The sequence below is a fragment of the Columba livia genome, chromosome 24 (assembly GCF_036013475.1).
Source record: "Columba livia isolate bColLiv1 breed racing homer chromosome 24, bColLiv1.pat.W.v2, whole genome shotgun sequence".
Taxonomy (NCBI): domain Eukaryota; kingdom Metazoa; phylum Chordata; class Aves; order Columbiformes; family Columbidae; genus Columba; species Columba livia.
In genome coordinates this window covers 4,715,488-4,734,041 of record NC_088625.1, presented here as the reverse complement: position 1 = coordinate 4,734,041, position 18,554 = coordinate 4,715,488, and the positions used below count along the sequence as shown (strand labels likewise).

Genomic DNA, 18,554 nt, shown 5'->3' with positions numbered 1-18,554 from the left:
TTAACTCTTCTTGTTCTCCAGCCAGGCTTGAGGTGCCTTCTTGACCTCGTAGCTTTCTTTGCTCTTTCGAGGACTTTATCAGAGGAGTTTTGTTTAATGCTTGAGGATCTCCTCCATTCTTGTTTAGAAAAGTGTGTCAGCACGGGCTTGACTTTGTTTGCACAGCCCATAGACTTCGGTGGGTCTATATACAGAGTTAAATATCTGCTTAAGTTCTTTGCTGGTTTGGGGACATAGTGCTCAGCACTTCTCAGAATTAAGCCCAGCATTTCAATGCTGTTGGTAACCCCAGTTCTGGGCCTTGAAGGGCTTAGTATCAGGTGGGTGCTACGGGCTGCAGGGAGATGTGAGCAACTTAGCAGATACATCCTTGTGTAGAGTTCCTTTGAGAACTCTGGTGCACTTGGAGGCTGCCCGTTAGCTTTCCAGATCAGGACTTGAGAAAGTCCAAAGGGTTTAGAAATACACTGCAGGAAATGGTGTCATTGATGTGTTTCTGCTGAGAAGCTGGTGATCACAACCAAGGTAGGGAGCATCCTGTGCCTGAAATTGCCGCTTGTTTAGATGAGCTTGTCTGCTTGTTACAGATCCTTTGGTACTCTTGGTAACATAGTGATTACTCTGGCTAAATTCTAATTCATATCCTGCAACCGGCAGATTCAAATGGATTTACTGTGTGTATTCTTAATCTGTGCGTGTCACTGGCCAAGCGGGGAACAAGCCGCTGCTGTGCAGTGTAGCCGCGGGTGCTGTGACGGTGCTGTGACGGTGCTGTGACAGTGCTCTTCTGCAAGCCCTTCTGTCCGGAGGATGGCTGCTGGCTGCTAGGGCATGTGTGGTTTGAGAAGGAACTGTTGCAGGGTGCTCATCTGAAGCCCAGGGATGGCTGTGTTGTAGTGGCAGGCAGAGTGGTTGTTTCAGATCTCGTAGGATGGACAGCCTCTCCTGTCAATTCAGGACTGCCTGAATGTCATTCATGCAGAGTTTATTTAACAGACTTGAACAAAACCAGGCTTCTTGTTGAGTTCTCCATTGCATTGAGTCCTCAGGGTTCCTTTACAGCTGTGAGAGTTCCAGGCTTAGCTGGTGGGGTACAGACTGTCACCTTTCCCAGAAGCTACTGCTTGCTGAGGTCTCTGTTCACCGGCTGGTCCAGGTCTTTAGAGGAAATACTCTGTCGGAAGAGGAAGTTTGGCCTTTTTGCATGGTGCCTTGTGTCCCTGCTTTGTGGAGTGTCCGGGGCAGGGTGTGAGCAGGTAGTTTGGCTGTGCATTTTTCCATCACCTAAAGAAAAGCTCAGTTCTTCTCCATGCTGCTGCAGGTATCGAGGCCTGTCCTGAGCAGAGTTTGGCCTCTTCCTAGCCGTGTCACACTTGCTCATGTTATTTTTACCGCAGTTCCATTCAAGACGAGGTGTTTCTCTTAGGCACAGGAGGAACATAAACCAAGAAGACATACTCTGCCTTGTGTGCTTTCACATACTCGGTGCAGCGTTTCACCTGGGAGTGAGGGGCTGCTGCTTAGGTGGGCTTGTTTGTGTTCTGTCCCTGCCTTCATCTGTTGTAACTGCTAAAGGCTACACCGCAGGGCTGTGGGAGGCCCTGAATGTGCTCCGGTCAATTAGGTCTCTAAAGCATTATTTATTACTATTATTTTTTTTCAAAGTGGGTCAAGCCGTTTTGGCATTTCAGGCGTTGATTCCCGGTTCAATTGCAGGCCTCGGTCACTATGGCAACTGCAGAAAGCGTTCGTCATGGCTGTGCCTTGGGTCGGATTCAAACTTCAGGGACTGAGCCCGAGCGGCGAGAGTTTGGAGGCGCTCGGGGCAGGGGGAGGCGAGTGGGACGGAGCTGCCGGCCGGTGGTTTTGCGCCCATCCGTGCAGTGCTGGACGTGAAAGGCTGAATGTACAGACTCCTCGTGTCCTTCATTGCTTGCACACCTCTGGGGTCCCTCGTGTGAGAAATAGTATTGCCCAGTCATCAGGTAATATGAGGTGGATTCAGACCTGATTTTGATCAGCTCTCTGCTGAACTTCTTAGCAGGTTTCATCTGAAAAATGGTGCAGCTGTACCCTGGTTTTGAACTGGTTATTTTGTGCTTTACATTAGAAGCAGTAAAAACTGTGTGCTCCTTCGTAACTGTAACCTGAAAGCGGGCAGAACCTTGACTGAATTTGACTTGGTCTTTATAGAGTTGCTTGAAGCTGAAACTCAGGGTGAAACTCGTGAGTATGAACTCATACGAACAGAAACTGAGGAGGAGGTTGTGCCTGATAAACTCCGGTTTCGTAGAGCAGTAGAAGAAAAATTAGTACGTCTGTTCAGACAAGTTTAGTGTATTGGTGTGTGATTCAGGAACATTCGCTTCAAATTCTTGCCTTGTATTTCTGGGGACCTCTCAAATAAACCAGGTTGTGTTGAATCAAGCCTGCTCAGGGGCAAGATTTAGGAAATTTGATGTAATGCCAGATAACAAATAACATTGCCGGAGCCATACAGCCCAAGAATTGAGAGTTCTTAACCCGAGGAATGGCAATTCAACCCATTTCCATCTCTGGAAGCATTGCTGATGCACTGGAGCTCACTTGGGTGGCACTCGAACAAGCAGCTTTTTCTTATTCTGTATCTATATGGTTCTCAGTCTGTTAAGTAGAAATACGGAACAGAGCGGAGCCTGTAATTTAATCCATCTTTCTTCTTGTATACAGAACATTTTGCAGACCCATTTGCTCTAGCCTGTTTGTTACCCGTATGAATTTCCATGCTATATTATTGAAAATATCTTCTAAAAGGGTTTTCTGCCAAGTGCCGTGTTACTTGCCAATCGCAAGTGTGTGTGAGTATGAAATGTGATTCTGTTATTGTTTGCATAAGCAACTTTGTTGCAACTTGGTGCAAATTGTTTAGGGAAAGTGTCATCATTTGTGCATTAACACAAGCAGCGAGCAAATAGATGATAATTTATGAGAGCAGTTCAGCCAGCACTAAACCAAACTAAACCTGGTAACTACTGGAGGAGTCTATTAGATTATCTACCCATACCCACTAACTAACATCTGTAAAATGCTTCTGATATCTTCAGAGATAAGGAGTGGATATGATTTTTATCTGAGAATTAATGAAACCTCAGACATATATTCAGCTTTTCTAGATTTTCAGAAAGGAAACGATCCATTTTAACTTCCTCGCTGTACATCACATTGTGAGAAACAAACTTCAGTTTATATATAATTGGGCTTAAATTATAACCCTTAAGAGTTTGATTGTACCAGCTTCTTTAATTCAATCCCTTACAGTTGTAATTCCCTCACCTTTTTTCTATTGCCTGCTCTTCTGATGCTCAGATGTGGCCTGTTTTCTATAGGGCACCGTATATATATATATATGTTTTCTATAGGGCACCTCAGCATGGCAGACTTAGCACAGTTAGTCCTTGGATCAGCCCAGCTTCCAGCGTTGAACTGGCTGGGAAGGCCCCAAAGATGTTTGTGCTGGTCATAAATAGGTTTGACTGCTGAAGGAAATGAGTTACGGAGGGAAAAATGGATGTAGCGTGTGGTATTTTGGAGTCTGGCAGGAAGAAGAGGCATCAAAAGAGAAGAAACAGTGAGGAAATCTGAGTTTTCCTGTTCTGTATAAATATGTATGTAAATGGTTTTCTGGTTTAAGGTGTTAGGGCATTTGCTGAAGGTTTGAGATGAGAAGTTCCATTCCCCTAAATGTTTCATAATTTCTGTAGAACTCTGAAAGGTCTTGCTTTTTCCCATTATGAAACTTTAAAAAAAGAAATCGTGAAAGCTTTTATGTTATAGCAAAACATCTTCATGCCCAGCTCTAGCTGCTGTGGGAAAGGATGATTTGATGCAGGAAATCATGACTGCATTGTCTGTCATCGTGAGTCCCCTCCCCATGCCCCATCCTTTTTGATGTTCTTTAATGGAGTGCTTCGTAAAGACACAATTCCATTTTTGTGCATCCTGCTGAGAATAGTTACACTTGCTGAAATAAAATAAAGGAGGGACACGGTGGGACTGTATTGAGAAGGTACTGACAGCTCCCTCATTCTTGAGGGCACGCTCAGGTTTTCTAAGCTCAGATCATCATTTTAAAGTCTCAGAGCCTACAGGAGAGAATGAGTTCATTCTTGCAGGCATTCGTCTGTGGTCAGCTGAATTGAAGAGTGGGTGGAGAAGGGCACTGGCAGGCTGTTGTAGTCACCTCTGCCGCTGGATAGTGATAACTGTTTGCAGCCTCATTTTACTGGGGACGTAAGTCCCAAGTGTGGCAGCGGGTGCATTGCTTCAGGAAGCCAGATTTGTCTGCTGCGCTAGTGGAGAAATCTGCGGGTAATGCTCCACCTCAGGGCATGGGTGCAGTTGTTTTCTGTTTGAGCTGAAGGTGATTAACCCCACTCTTTCCTCCTTTCTGCAGTACTGCCAGTAACTCAAACCGCAGCACGCCTGCCTGCTCCCCGATCCTGCGCAAACGCTCCCGGTCCCCGACACCGCAGGACTCCCAAGGAGACGCCATGGTGGAAAAAGGCTCAGACCACTCGTCGGACAAATCCCCTTCCACGCCGGAGCAGGGTGTACAGCGTAGCTGTTCCTCTCAGTCAGGCCGCAGCGGGGCCAAGAATTCCAAGGTGAGGAGCGAGCAAATGACTTTGGTCAAGATGTGCGCACGTCCTCAGTTCTGAACTCTCTAATGCAGTACACTGGCTTTGTCTTGCACTTTTTTTCCTCTGGCTAGCGTTCTGCCTTCTTCCCCCATCATACTTCTGAAAATTCTCCTAACTGGGAGCCATTTGCCTGGGTCAGCCTTCTGCACATCTCTATCACCTTCTCCATCACCCACGTCCATGAGTTGCTGATGGCTTGTAGTGCAGTTCCATGATGGTTTATGTTTGCCGTTTGTTAGCCCCCCTGTTCCCTGGGAGGCTCTGTGGTTTTGAGAAAGACCTTGACAGTCAGGTGGTGCAAATACTTCGTATCATCTGGATCCTAAAGGGTCTTGGAACAAAGGAAGTTCCTCTGTGCAGACGGGCTGTGAGGGGCCCGTGCGGTCCTGGGTGAGCCCTGCATTGGGGTGGGGTTCAGGTGGCCACAGGATCAGGTTGCTAATGCTCTTCAAAATACCGCCTGTCAGGGCAGTATTATGACTGTCTGGCAAATTCCTTGCAAACCTTGGCCAGGGTAGATGATACTTTCCCTAGAAAGGCATTGTGTCTTTTGATTGTATTAGAAGCACTATTGGCCTTTGCCGTACTGAAGAGGGTTTCAGGTTTGGGGAATCTTGATCTTCTGTGAGCAGTGGGACCTGGTGAAACAGACACAAGGGCCTTGGGAGCCAAACATAACCTTTGATTACAACCCTGATGTCACTGGCACATTATATGATAATTAGCTGTCTGGAGCACTTGTGTGTTTCCAGATTTTTGAAGTGAAATATTTCAGCCAGAATAACTTCACAGTGTCACAGGCATAACTCTGATGGTTTGTGCGAAATGAGTTGTTAGATCTTTGCCTGACTTACTGCTGGATTGTGTCACGCACACAAGAAGTCTTCATCCTCTCCCCTTGTCATCACTGTCAGTGGAGGAAACAGGGCTCGCTGGCCCACGGTCACTGGGCTGAACTGCTATCTCGCCATCAAGGGGGATGGTGTATGTGAGTTCAAAAGAGAGGGCGAAGGGTTTTTTCCAGATGAATCATTTGAGACCCGTCAGTTCTGAGGTTGCCCTTGAGGTCAGACGTGCTTCCTGTGCACACAGTGACCTACAAACACCCCAAAAGAGAGCCACGGGCACGCTGTTCATAGCCACACTGGGGGACACCGTCAGGGAAACAGCATCCTCGGTAAGGGGAATTACAGAGATGAGTCGCCCTGCCCTGGCCCGTAAACCACTGTGATTTAAGGCCATGGGAGCGCGATTTTTACCAACACAGTGACTGCTAAAGCTTGACTTTAATTCATGGTGCTTTTCATAAGAAAAGGGGGGATATAATGCTTTCTATTGGGTTTGTGGGTTTTCCTTCTCTTGATTTGCGAGGTGATTTTTCTTCTTTCCTTAATTTCTCTCTTTTCATTCCTGCATGCTTTCTCTCCGATTAAGTCACACAAGCGCCTCTCCAAAGTAAGCCTTCTTTTTTCTCTCCTGTCCCCACTGTAGAATTGTCTCATCACTCAGAAACCCTCCCCGTGGTGCTGAGCGGTGGCCCCAGCAAGACATTCTCCTGGTGCGCCTGCGAGAATGTCAGCAAGAGCTCAGCCCAATGCCTGTAGCTGAGAAGCTGGTTTCACTTACATCACTGGGATCTTATTAATATTTGCTCACATGGTGTGAGAACTGGGCTGTTCATCACACTCCTTCAATTACTGCCAACTAATTTTAGCCTTTGTTTTAAGGTTTGCTTTCCCTCTCCCTTGGAGTGAGCTGCTGTCTTTGCCAGAAATCTGCTGGCTTTGGTAGGCTGAACAGTACCATAATCCCTTCTCTTTCCTCTCCTCTTACTTTATGCCTTTCAGAAGCAAGAGTTGGTCTCCTTCATGTCTTCCCTGCTTTTGATGATGAATAGTAGTTTTGTGGCCAGTGATCTCGGCTTACTGCCCCTGCACGCTTTCCTGTGTGATGTAAATATTAAAGATCAGTGATTTCAAATGAACCCAGCTTGAACTTGTTAGAACAGACCTGTCCCAAATGAATTGTGAGAATTCATGGGCTCGCTCTGAAAGGTACTAAGTAGAACATCCCTCTGTGGGTGCTTGGATTGGAGATAAACTCCTTGGAGATTCCATCTCCCATCTCTATGCTCCCCTGAGAAGAGTGTAAAAATCAGAAATGCAGATGGGATGCTTATTGGACAAAGTGCCAGGCTGTTGGCATTTCCACATGTATACAAGTAAAGTTAAAACCAGAATGGCTTGGGTGGCTTCATAATCCACGAAATCAACGCCTTGGCCTTTCCCCAGCCTATGTCTTAGATTTCCTTCCAGGCAAGTTCTCAGAGAGCAGTTACGTCTACGGTCATAATGCCTCTTGTGACCAGCCGGACCTTCCACGATTGCTGGTGTCCGCTGGAGGCTTCCCTATGTGTTTGTTTTAGACAGATTGTCTTGTGCTTGGTGACCGTAGCCTGGATAACTAGAAAGAAGGGCTGTGGGACTGAAGTCTCAGGTGAGGCGTGAAAGAAGTTCTATGGAAAATGCCGGTCTGGAGTAGCAGAGAGTCCTGAAAGGATTGCTGGGGAGTCGAGGTGTGTGGGTCAGACAGGTTGCGATAGGCTGGGGGGGGCTGGAGGCGCTTTGCCTGAGCGGCGGAGAGGAACACCGGCAGAGAGCGATGTACGCGTAAGCTGTGTTCAGAGCGGGACTGTGATGTGCTTGCAGCCAGCCCCTTGCATTTCTGAGAGAAAAAAGCAACAATTTCAAGACAGTTAGAGGAACGAGGGAAGCAGACTTGCATTCCAGTGCGAGGGAGCTGATGCACAGAGGGAAGGGGATTGCGGGCACATCTGCCAGCCTGTGCCAGAGCCTCCTGCCCTGCTCGCCCGCGCTCTGTGCACGGGGTGAGCTGCAGCAGTGTGGACGCTCAGTCTCTTTGCTGTGCTCCACAAGGTGGCTTTCTGTGGTACACGTGAGGAATCTCAGGCGTGATAAGCCCCCCGGTTCTCCCCACGCAGATGATGATGGTATTAATTCAAGACAGAGGTTAGGAACAAAGAACTTAAAAATCTAAGTCTCCTTTCCCAGCCTCTTCTCCTCTCCCCACTTGCCTTCTGCAAGAAGAATGGTCTGATTTTTCAGACCTGTCTCACTAATGAAATGAAACAGCTTGAGCCCATGAGTTTGATGCTGTGTCTGTACAATTGCTGACAGATCTGCTTGAAGTCCCTTGCCCTCTTTTGTCTGTTGTGTTGTCGTGCTGCAGTGTTGCCATCAGAGGGAGCGCTTCACGAGGAGTTTTTAAGCACTGGGTGACATCCGTAGGAAATCTTTTCTGGAGCTTGCTGTTCCATGCTGTCCAGCACTGTGGCACGGACCAAACCCCCTACAGGCCTGCATCAGCCGTAGGCTTTTACTGGCAAACACAGCTGCTTCTGAAACAGCTTTCTGAACTCCGCAAAACCCCACGTTTTGCTCTCAGGCAACAATGGAATACATATTTGTAACTCTTTTGCTCTTGCCCAAGGACAAAAGTAATTTTCTCTCCATTGCAAATCCTTCAGAGTCTTCCCAATGTTTGTAGCTAATAATGAATGCTGAAGATAAATACCAGGTTAGGGTTGAACATTGATTTTGATGTAGGCCCTGGAGACTGTAGAATAGCTTAAGTTGGAAGAGATCTCAGAAGGTCTCTAGTCCAAGCCCGTGCTCAAAGCAGGACTGATGTGCTTAGGTCAGGCTGCTCTAAAGTCTTGGCCAGCCACAATTTGCAAACCTCCAAGCCCGGAGATCCCACAGCCTTGGCAGGGCCCTGCTCCAGTGCTTAACCACTCTTGTTGTGAACAGGCTTTTTCCTTCTATCCAAATAGAATTTCCCTTACTGCAGCTTCTGACTGTTGCACCTTGTCCTTTCAGTGTGCGATTATGAGAAGAGTTTGGCTGTGTCTTCTCATTTACCCTCCATTGGGTGGTGTAACACCCCTTCAGGTAGTAGCTCATGAAATCCTGGTCATTTTGGACTGCGGTGAGGGATTTCTTTGAGTTATTTGGCCATGGACATACAGAAGCCAGGTGAATATCATAGCTTTTGAAAGTACACAGGTCAGGAGAAAGGGCTCTGGAATCCATTCTGAGCTCTGCCCTCACCTTGGTTCTGTACCTCTGTTTCCCCAGTTGTAAAATGGACATAGGTAAACTTCTAGAGCTCTGTGGCATGTAATTCACTTGGCAAAAGCGCTTCTGTTCCCCTGGAAGCAGCAGTATGTAGGAGTGAGTTGTGATCCTGCTCCCAGTGGTGCTAAAAGGTGGCAACTTCTGTTGGCATCAAGTTCGCAGGCTGAACTTTTGTGTGATCCACCGCTTCCCATCTGCACCGTAAAGCTCTAATCTTCCACAGCAGTATATGCAAAAATGAGATCATTGACCCATCAAGATTTAGAGGCAACACTGTGTTAATTAAAGGCTCAGAGAAAATACACCATTTTTTGTCTTCCTCAAGTTCTCCTTAGTTCTTCCTGGTTACAGCCACCATGTAACTATGAACTCTGGTATCTGCTCCTGTAGCATCGTCTCTGCAAATCAGTGGCATCTTTTCCACTCTGTGTGCAACTCCGTTCCTCTGGTACTTATTTATTCTCTCTTTTCAGTTCTAATGCTTATGGTTTCTTTTTCCAGTATGACAGACTTAACCTGCTCAAAGTAAGAATATGTTTTTCTTTTTTCTTTGTTTTTCCCCTCTATTATACTGTCTCTTGATTTTCACAATTCACATCCCCCTATATTCTAACTCTCAGCGAGTTAAAAAAGGTAAATACAATTGCAGATAGATTTAAGGACTGAGTCTCCCTTCTCTTTGGAATTCCTCTAGTCTGTTCTACGTGCAAAACAAATGTCACGGGGAATGAATCTCCTCACGTTTAGAACACTTGGTCGAGGCAAATGACGAGGCTTGGATGTCAGTGTAACTGTGTGGAAGAGCTTACGAGCTGCAGAGCCCCCGCACAGAGGAGCCGCGGTTTGCAGCAATTCAAGTGTGAGGCGGAAAAAGAGTTACTGCAGTTAACACAGCAGAGGGGAAGGGAAGGGAAGGGAAGGGAAGGGAATGGAATGGAATGGAATGGAATGGAATGGAATGGAATGCTGTTGCAGCGTACTGACAGCGCAACACGTGCACCCTGATTTATTAGGCACAGTGACAGGAGTGCCTCTGTTTTATCTATGCCAATTATAGTTTGATTATGATTTTTTTTTCCCCAGGAATATCCGAGTTGTGCCTTTTGCTCATTAAGGCAGACAGGTGGCAAAACAAATCTGCAGGAAAATCACTCCGTCTTAGACACTGTGCTCCTGAGGACAAGGTGGTGTGTACGTGGATTAAGATTAAGTCCCCCGATTTTTTTTTAGTATAGGCTGAATTGCATAAGGCCCTTTTCCGTGTCCTACTTGCAGAGAAGGATGACTTCAACCAGACGCTTTATGAATGGAGGATATGGCCAGTATGGAAAAGTGTAGGAAGTAAGAGGAAATTCCTCTGCTTAGTTGATGAGCCATACTGTGTATTCAGTTCTTCAGTTCATATCGTTTCCCCAGGACTTGGGGAAAGCCTTAGGGGTGCTCCTCTTTTTAGTGTCAAACTTTGGTACTTTGGCCTGTGGCATATACTGTGTCACTGTGGGGTTTTTTGATCAGGGACCAGTGCAGCAAAACTGGCAGAAATGCCCAAAGTTGCAAGGGACCCTTCAGGAAGGTTTGCTCCATAAATGAGATGCAGATGCCAGTAAGGTTGTTTACTGGCATAGTATATAGGGAACACAGGAACCTGCAAGCAAGGAGGTCTAGGGGAAGAACAGTGTAAGCAACCCCATGTCTTCACAGAAATCTCTGGTCCAATCTGATCTCATTAACATTTTGCACTTACTTTCCTATGGTAAACATCCTGTACGTTGTGGGTCCTGTCATGGGCTATCCCAGGGCAGGTAGTTTCTGCGTTGCTGTGCATATGAACTTAACTCTGCGAGCAAAACTTCCGCAGGCTCTGTTACAAGTCAGAGAACAGTATGTTGTCCTTCATGTTCCAGACTGGCTACAAAGCTGTGAAAAATACTCCCAGTCCACGGTCAGAAGCAAGACGACTTCCATGAAAGAAATGCAGTGACATATTGCTTCTGTCCTTGTCTGTTAGACTCCCCCAAGTGTCATGTAGACATGCGGTTGCTGGTGGGAGACAGGAACAGGCATGGTTGTGCGGCTGCTGACACACACCGTGCCTGGCAACATGCCCTGTAGCCAACCACCCTTAGTGGGGAAAGGCTACAGTGTCCCCCGCCTCCATTGCCCTGAGGTAAATCCCCCTGAAACGGGGGATACCTGGACGTTCTGTCAGATTGGAAAGCCCATCTGACCGGAGCGGGAGAGCGAAGGTTATTTCTTCCTCTCTCTGTGTGGGTAAATCTCGCCTCCAGCTGAGAATTGCCACGGGTGACTTTCCAAGCTGAGCTGGCTTTTTCATATGCTCCAGCGTGACGTGCGGCCTGTCCTCTCAAACCATCTGAAATGCCGTGATCAGGACAAAAAAATCACATGTGCAGATGATGCGAAACTCTGATTTTCTTCAGCAGTTTTCCTATCTCTGTATGTGTCTACCTTTTAAAATTTCAAACACTCGCAAGTCTTGCCTGATGGCTTTTGTGAGTAAAATTGTGTCCCTGCCTCCCGGTAGTTCTTCGAGGGCTCATTTGCGCGGTGCCCATTCAACACGATGTGATTTTTGCAGCCTAGCCCGCAGACGTGGAAGAGTGGAGCCTCTGCGGGGAACGGCCGGCAGTGATTACGATTAGCTCCTCCATTGCTAGCAGGCGCTGCTGTTCTGCAAAAGCAATTACAGCATGCGCGTGTGTGCGTGTGTGCATGCATGTGGACATGCACACGTTAGCCTGAATCGTTTCCTATTATGGACTCGTGCTTCTGGATTTGTTCTTTGTTCCTGTACCTGGAAATAACTGTGTTAGACAACGCTATGAAATACATTGAAATCTTCTGTTTAATCCCACTTTCACTTCACTAATTATACAAACCAGATTGGGCCTCGTTTCTCTGTCCAGCTTGCTTTTTGATCCTAAGATCTCCGTGCTAACTAATGCTTCTCTTTTATTTTGTCCTTACAGAAAAGCCAGAGTTGGTATAATGTAAGTACTGCCGTTTCTCTTGTCCGTGGGTGCCTGGGTGGGGTGCCTGGGTGGGGGGAAGGTGCAGGGGGCTTTGCAGTGGCACTGGGGCAGACCGACCATTTCCAAAAAGAGGAGATGGAAATGGCTCGGACCTGGCAAAGGAGGACTGACGCCCTGAGGGGAAGGATGCCAGAGAGCAAAGCTTTGTCTTCTGGTGATCTCCGCATCCCGCACCTTCCTGTTTCCCAGCAGAGTTGGTCTGGATGTGTGTTTTGGGTACAAGGCTGGCAGTGTGCGAATTTCCACAACTGATGTCACCTTTGCACGGTTGAACCCCCACCCCTCGAGCGCTCTGAAGTATCATAGATAACAGCATACGATGCTTTTGTAGGCAAATGCAGCAGCCGTTCCGTGTCCAGCAACAGTTCCCAGCTTCCCGCAGCCCAAGACATTAGAACCAGTGATTTTGGCTGATACGGTGCGGTCAGATTTGGCAAAGTCACTAGACACAGACTTATTTACTTGCTGTATATAATCAGCACCAGGATAGTAGCAAGGACAGCAAAAGGCATCATCTCAGAACCAGAGGGAAGCGCAGAGGCAATGGCATTAAGAACGAAGTGTAAACCATGACAGGCCAAACTGACGGAGAAGCGGCAGATAACGGAACGTGGAGTGAGGCAGCTTGAGTGGATGCGCAGACTCAGCCAGGCTGCTGCAGAAATGTAAATCTTTGGCCATGGCTATAGGTGACTTTTGCTATTACACAAGAGCTGCTTCTGACCGTAGCTGCTGAGATCCATACCCTGCTGCATGATGCTTTGCCGTGGTCTGCTTCTGTGGGTCTCTCGTGTTTTCATGTCCTTTCTATCTTATCTTTCTGTTCTCTTGTTTTTCCTTCATATATTTTCAGCATGAGAGACAGTACATCCGGAGAGTAAGCACTGGCTGCATTTTTTGTGGTTCCTCCCCCCCCCCCCCCATTTTTTCCTTTAGAGAGCAAAACAAAACCGTGTTCAAGTTAGTAGAGACATTCTGGCCAGATAAAAGCAGCAATGTGGAAATAGAGCTGGGCCACAAACTCTAGGAGGGCAGTGAATCCTACACGGCAGTATTGCTACCATTAAAAATTTGCTAACGCATCTCCTTGATAATAGTTTCCCTTCTTTGCCAACTCCTTCCAGGCAGGATTTGGACCATTCTGATTCTTCTATATCTTTCCCCACTGAGAGCAGCTGTAGAAATGAGTCTGTGGAGGCTACGGCTCCACCCCTACCATTTACTCACTTTCCCCACTTTCATTTTGCGTAAGCTTCACTATGCTTAGAGCAAACACCCTCCACATTGTTCTTTGTGTCTGTTTGGCGGCCCCGGGTGCCAGGCACTGTACAAACACAAACCAAAAATGCAGCCCTTGCCTCAAAGAGCATGTGGTCCTCAAAGATCCCTAGAGCATCGCTGGTCAAAATGTCACTTACTTCAGATTGCTTCAGGTTTTGCTGCTTTTAACTGGTCTTTTTGTCCTTGTAGCACTGTATCCCTCTTTGCCAGTTGGAATCCTTCTTTTTCCCTCTCCTGGATTCCTTTTTCTCTACTTTTTCCTTAAGATGCTACCAACTTCGCTTGCCTTGTGTGTTTTCCTTTTGACCCCTACCAGTGCTTTTTGGGATTGACATCCCCAGCAGATTGAAAAGTGGGAGAAAAGGGGTGAACCAAGGTCACGGATCGGTTTGGCAGACCTGCCCTTTCTTGGTCTCGGTCTTCTTTCTCTGCTTTGCTTTCCGGAGGACAAGTGCAAAGTGGTCCGGGTGCACTGTGAGATTTAGAAAAGAACACCGGTTTGAGAATAAATATACCCAACCGTAGAGGGTTTGCTCTGTGTTCACGTCCTCGTGGTGGAAGAGCAGATCATCACGGGGCTGCCCGAGTCCTTGAGGTGTTTCTCCTGTTTTTAGCGAGGAACTGCAGACATGGAGACTCTGGTTTAGAATGAATGTTATGGCGTGAAACTCGGTTTATCTATCTGCTGTGGTTTAGGCCCCACTGGTCTATGCTTAGACATGAAGATGCAGTTAGTGTGTGTCTGCTTTCCACTTGTGTGCCTGCGTGTTGAAATTATTAATTGATTATTTCTTTTTAAAGAATAGACCTCAGAAACAACCCTTCTCTGTAATTTTATTTACTGAAGCGGATGTGACTTACTCTCTAGACCTGATGTGCTTAGAGAGGTAGGAAATTTGTGTTTCACTTCCCCGATGACACGAAGGACAAGGTCGCATTTGCTGTGGGAGTGGCACAAGCTCCACAAGTTGGTAGAAGGAATTTGTCACCTATCAGACGTCATTAAAATTGAGACAAACTGGAGATATTTTGCTGCCAAGGGTGACAGCTCTCTCCTTTGTCCTCTGGGCTTAGGGTGAAGGGCCCCATTTCCGAGCACGGAGGAGCTCGCCGTTTGTGTCTGGAGGTCAGTGTACACCTGGGGCTCGGAGCCTCCCACGTCTGCCATGGTTTTCTGCCTGTTCCTTTCTCAGTTGCACCGTTGACCCTTATGCTTCCCTGACTGTTCCTACATTAGGTTCTACATCTCCGATTTTCCGCAGCTGCCACTCCATAGCAAGGCTTGCTTCTGTAAATTGCCTCCTGTAGTCCCTGTGCTGGTGGACACCAGGCATCAGGAGAATCTGCAGAACATACTCCCAGAAAGGAATACAAGATGATCTTGTAAAGTTAGAACAAACACAGTTGACACCAGGGAAGAGGTGAGGTTTGTATCTCTCCATGAGGTTTTCAGTTCACTGTTTAGATCCCATGGTCTGCTCTACTCTCGACTCCTTTGTGTTTATCTGCACACATTCCTTGCACCTGTCTTCTGTTTTGCAACTGTGCTTGAATTTCTTCTATAACTATGTGAGCCACCCCTCGTCCCTTCTGTACAGGATAGCCCCAGAGTGGTTAGAGGGGAAAAATTACAGTGAAAAGGCACTAATTGTCTCTTTCAGGTGTTCTGAAATACTACGAGAAACATTTGGCATCCTACTAAGCCTGCAAAGATAATCAGGAGCACAGTTGTACCCACTTATCTTTGGGAGAGCAAAGTCTGCACCGCGGATTACGCGGAGCGGGACAGGCGCCCTGCACCTGCAGTTCTGCAAACAAAGGCCGTGCACACGGGGCAGCTTTCAGCCTGGCTTGCGGGACGTGAAAGTCTCAAAAGTAAATCCATTTAAACACAAGTAGGTAGCCCTAGGTTTTCCTTTGGGGAAGCTGCAGCCTGTGTTCTAGGAGACGGGAGGTGGCTGAGGGTCCGTGGTGGGCTGGGATGCTGCTCAGCACTTGCAGCTTCTTAAGAACAATGTCAAGCAATCACAAGACCGAGCACCATAAGAAACGAGCCTGTTTTATTCTGGCAGTACCCTCTTGTAGACCTTGTATTCTTCATAGGCAATTCCCTTCAGATTTTCCATGGTTTTAGGTGCGTGCATTACCAGGTCTGGCCCAGGCACTGTGGTGAAGAGGCACTAAATTAAAGTGACCTTTTGGTGCAAGCTCATGTGATAATGAACTCAAATCCACTTTCTACCCCAAATGGTCAGTGATTACTTTGAAGCTGCTACTCCTGCTGTTTGTTCACTTTTAAAAGGAGAAAAAATAAAGAAGAAAACCTGAGAGACCAGACTGGATTTGGAAGAAATGCTGCGGGACAGGTGGCCAGTTTTGTGCTGGCATTAATCAGCATAGCAGTCCTGCTGTCAGTGGGGTCTAAACTCTCTCACACAAGCAGGCAATGTATTCTCTTCTTTTCCAGTAGTTTTCATGTTGTGTCCAGAAGCAGCGTAAATCTTTCCTAAAGAGTTAAGAGCAAGTCCATCAGTCGTGCAAATTGGATGAGTTTTTCCCTTTTCTCTCTGCCTCTTGCAGCCTCTTCTCACGCGTTTTCTGTGCCGCGTGGTGTACAAGACTATACCTTTCTCAGTTCTTGTCTTGTCAGACATCCATGTCCTGTCCCACCCCCCAGCAACAGTTGCTTTACATTTCCTGTCAGAGGACTTGTTTGTGAATTAACAGGCAGATCTTAACCTTGGGGAGTCACCCTTTTGTCCCCGTTTGCCCCACCGAGCCCGTTCTCCCCACCCTTTGCAGTGCCATCCTGTCCCGTCTCCCCGTGTTTGCAGTACAGTTAATATTTGCTGTCTCTACCTCCAGGTCAGCTCTTCCTATCTGTCCCGCAAAGGGAGGTGGCTGGCTGTGTACATGGAAGCATCCTGCTGATTTTTGTTTGTTTGCTTGCCTTTTTTTAATTCATCCCATAAGCAGTTTCCAGCAAAGAGGGCCATTCGGTAAAGCAGTGCAGGTACCTTGCAGGTGTGTAATCCTAATTCTTGGCGCTTCCCAAGCTCAATGAATCTTGTTTATTGTCCCCTCACGTCGGGGTGGCAGGTGGATGTACCGCTTCCTTCTAACAGGGCTGGTGAGGTGCATCTGCGCACCCCGAGCCCTGGAACCTGCAGGGAGTTCATTTGCAGGAGCCCTTGCCCTTCATTTCCAAGTGACATGAGTAATGAATGAAACCTAGAAAGACCGGTGCTTTTGAGGGGAGTTCAGAGATACACATAGGAGTAGCAGAGCCCTTAAGGTTTGTAGCTGTGTGGGTTTTGCATGGCTGATTTCTCATAGCTGTATTCTTTAGACTGGTCTCTCCTTACTCCCCTCGCGCCTCCCCCAACACACTCTGTCCAGCAACTTTCCATTACAGGAAACATCTGCTGGGAGGCAGGGCTGAGCCCGGGTTACTGCAGGGCATTGGCCGGCAGAATTACCCAGCTCGGTAACTTAAAGCTTGTGCGAGTCATTTTGGTATCTTCCCCGCCTGCTCCTTCCATGAGGAACATTAACAGAGACCGAAGCTGCCTTTCAGAGCAGAGAGGGACTAGAGAGGAGAGCCTGGGGCAGGCACTGAAGAAATAACTGCTTTTCTGGTTTCTAAGGGGAAAAAAAAAAAGCAGCTGGAGTCTGAGCTGTTTACCATCCTGTTCAGTCCTGGGAACCGCGGCTAGATCTGTGAATTCAGCTGATCCGGTGGGGTCCTGGCGGTCGGAGCTGTTTGAGTTGCTGGCTCTGGCCGTGCTGGGCATCGGCCTCGGTCAGGAGTTGCACATACTGTGCACAGACCTGTCTGGGGCTGCCCGGGCTGTGGGCACTTCTGCCGTGCTGCTTCAAGGGCTGGTGCCCGCAGTAAGAAGCTGGTGAGACTGGAACCGAAGAGCACGAAGGTTGCCCGCCAGCACGCTGCCCCTAATGAGCCACTTTTTCAAAGTCCTTTGGATGACAAATCCTCTCTCAGATCTACAGAGTCCACTGGGGCAGATGAACTGAGTGTGAACAGGAAAGTAGGGAAAGGCATGTAAACTTCTGCCAAGCTGCTGTGTCTCTTTCGGCTTTGAATCTAAACAAGAAGCGGTGACAGCAGGAACAGGAAAAGCAGAGTTTGATCGAGATCAGGGGGAGCTGTGCAAGTGCTGGGGGAACGCTATGGATTCCTTGCTGGAGTGCGGGGCTCTCTGGGGTCTGGTGCTGGATCAAGAACTGCCATGTCTGCTGTGGGACCTGGAGGGGCTTCTCGACTTACCGCAAGGAAATGTCAGCTGTGGATCAGATGAAATTCCAGCTGTGAGTGTCTCTATACTGGACGGTTTGTCCCTGTCACAGAAGTTCTGGTGCTAAGCAGAAGCGTGTCTTGTAGTACAGGTTTTAGACAGGTCAGAACATCCCTTACTGCGGGAAGGGAGGGGAGCAGCTCTCCACATGAAGATTGCACTGCTCAGCTGGGTTGCTGTAATGCATTGAACCCAAAGCTCAGAGCTGACTGTAATCTCTGTTCCCCCCTCTTTTCCCATCCTGTCTGCTTGTCCCAGGAAGTATTGGGGTTGGGCTCTGCTGGAGCCCATCTCTGGCCAAAATCTTTGTCAGATGTTCAGGCTAGAAGTTTGGTAAGTAAAATTCATATTTCTGTTATCCTCTGGTTAGCACATTTTATTTAGAAGTAAGATACTTTCCTTTGGGCCCACAGGACTGGAGGAAATATGTGAGTTGATGTTAAAAAATGTTGTTTCTAGTTCATTGAATTGGCGTGAGGAAGAGAGAATGCTTTTGGAGAGGTGATGGTGTCTGTGTGTCCTTCTTTGATTTGACAGCATTTGGCAATTTTGTAAGGCTAATGCTAAATAATCTTCATATTCCTCCCACCCCTGCAACCCCACCATCACCACTTCTCAAACCGAAGCTGCCGTCTGTAATCAGTTTGATTTTTGGGGCCCGTGCTGGAAGGCTCTGCGGTGTGCGCGTTTTTGTGCTTTGGGACATCTGTAGTGGCAGTTGGAAGAGATAGGAGAGGGCTGTTGAGAGAAAACGGAGATAAGGAGGGAAGAGGTTGTACCTGTGATTGCTTTACCTTCCTGCATTTGTGGGAGAAAGAACACGATAGGTTAGATGTGAGATACAGTCCTCCTGAATTTCTATCTCCATTTCAGTCAACTCTGCCTTCAGAAGGTGTTCTGGCTGTAATGAGCAGCTGTCGCGTGGGCATGGTGCAGAGGAGCTGGTCTGACATGGACAGAGTCACCTTATGTATCTTCTGGTCTCTCTCCAGCCAAGAGCGGCGTTTTCTCTGACACTTCCGTGAGACCTGGTGTCTGCAGAGTAAGAGCAGAACATGGCTGAGTCCC

General features: G+C 47.6%; 1 protein-coding gene across 18 annotated transcripts in view; it reads left to right on the top strand.

Moving 5' to 3' along the window:
- GRAMD1B (GRAM domain containing 1B) overlaps positions 1–18,554 on the top strand; it is a 106,014-nt gene that overhangs the window by 66,822 nt on the left and 20,638 nt on the right. For 11 of the 18 annotated variants that reach the window (XM_065040533.1, XM_065040527.1, XM_065040535.1 and 8 more), the window contains 3 exons: positions 4,433–4,643; positions 11,827–11,847; positions 12,743–12,766. In XM_065040533.1, coding sequence (XP_064896605.1) covers positions 4,433–4,643; positions 11,827–11,847; positions 12,743–12,766 — 256 coding nt within the window. The other 7 variants (XM_065040528.1, XM_005509193.3, XM_065040537.1 and 4 more) reach the window with 4 other exon arrangements.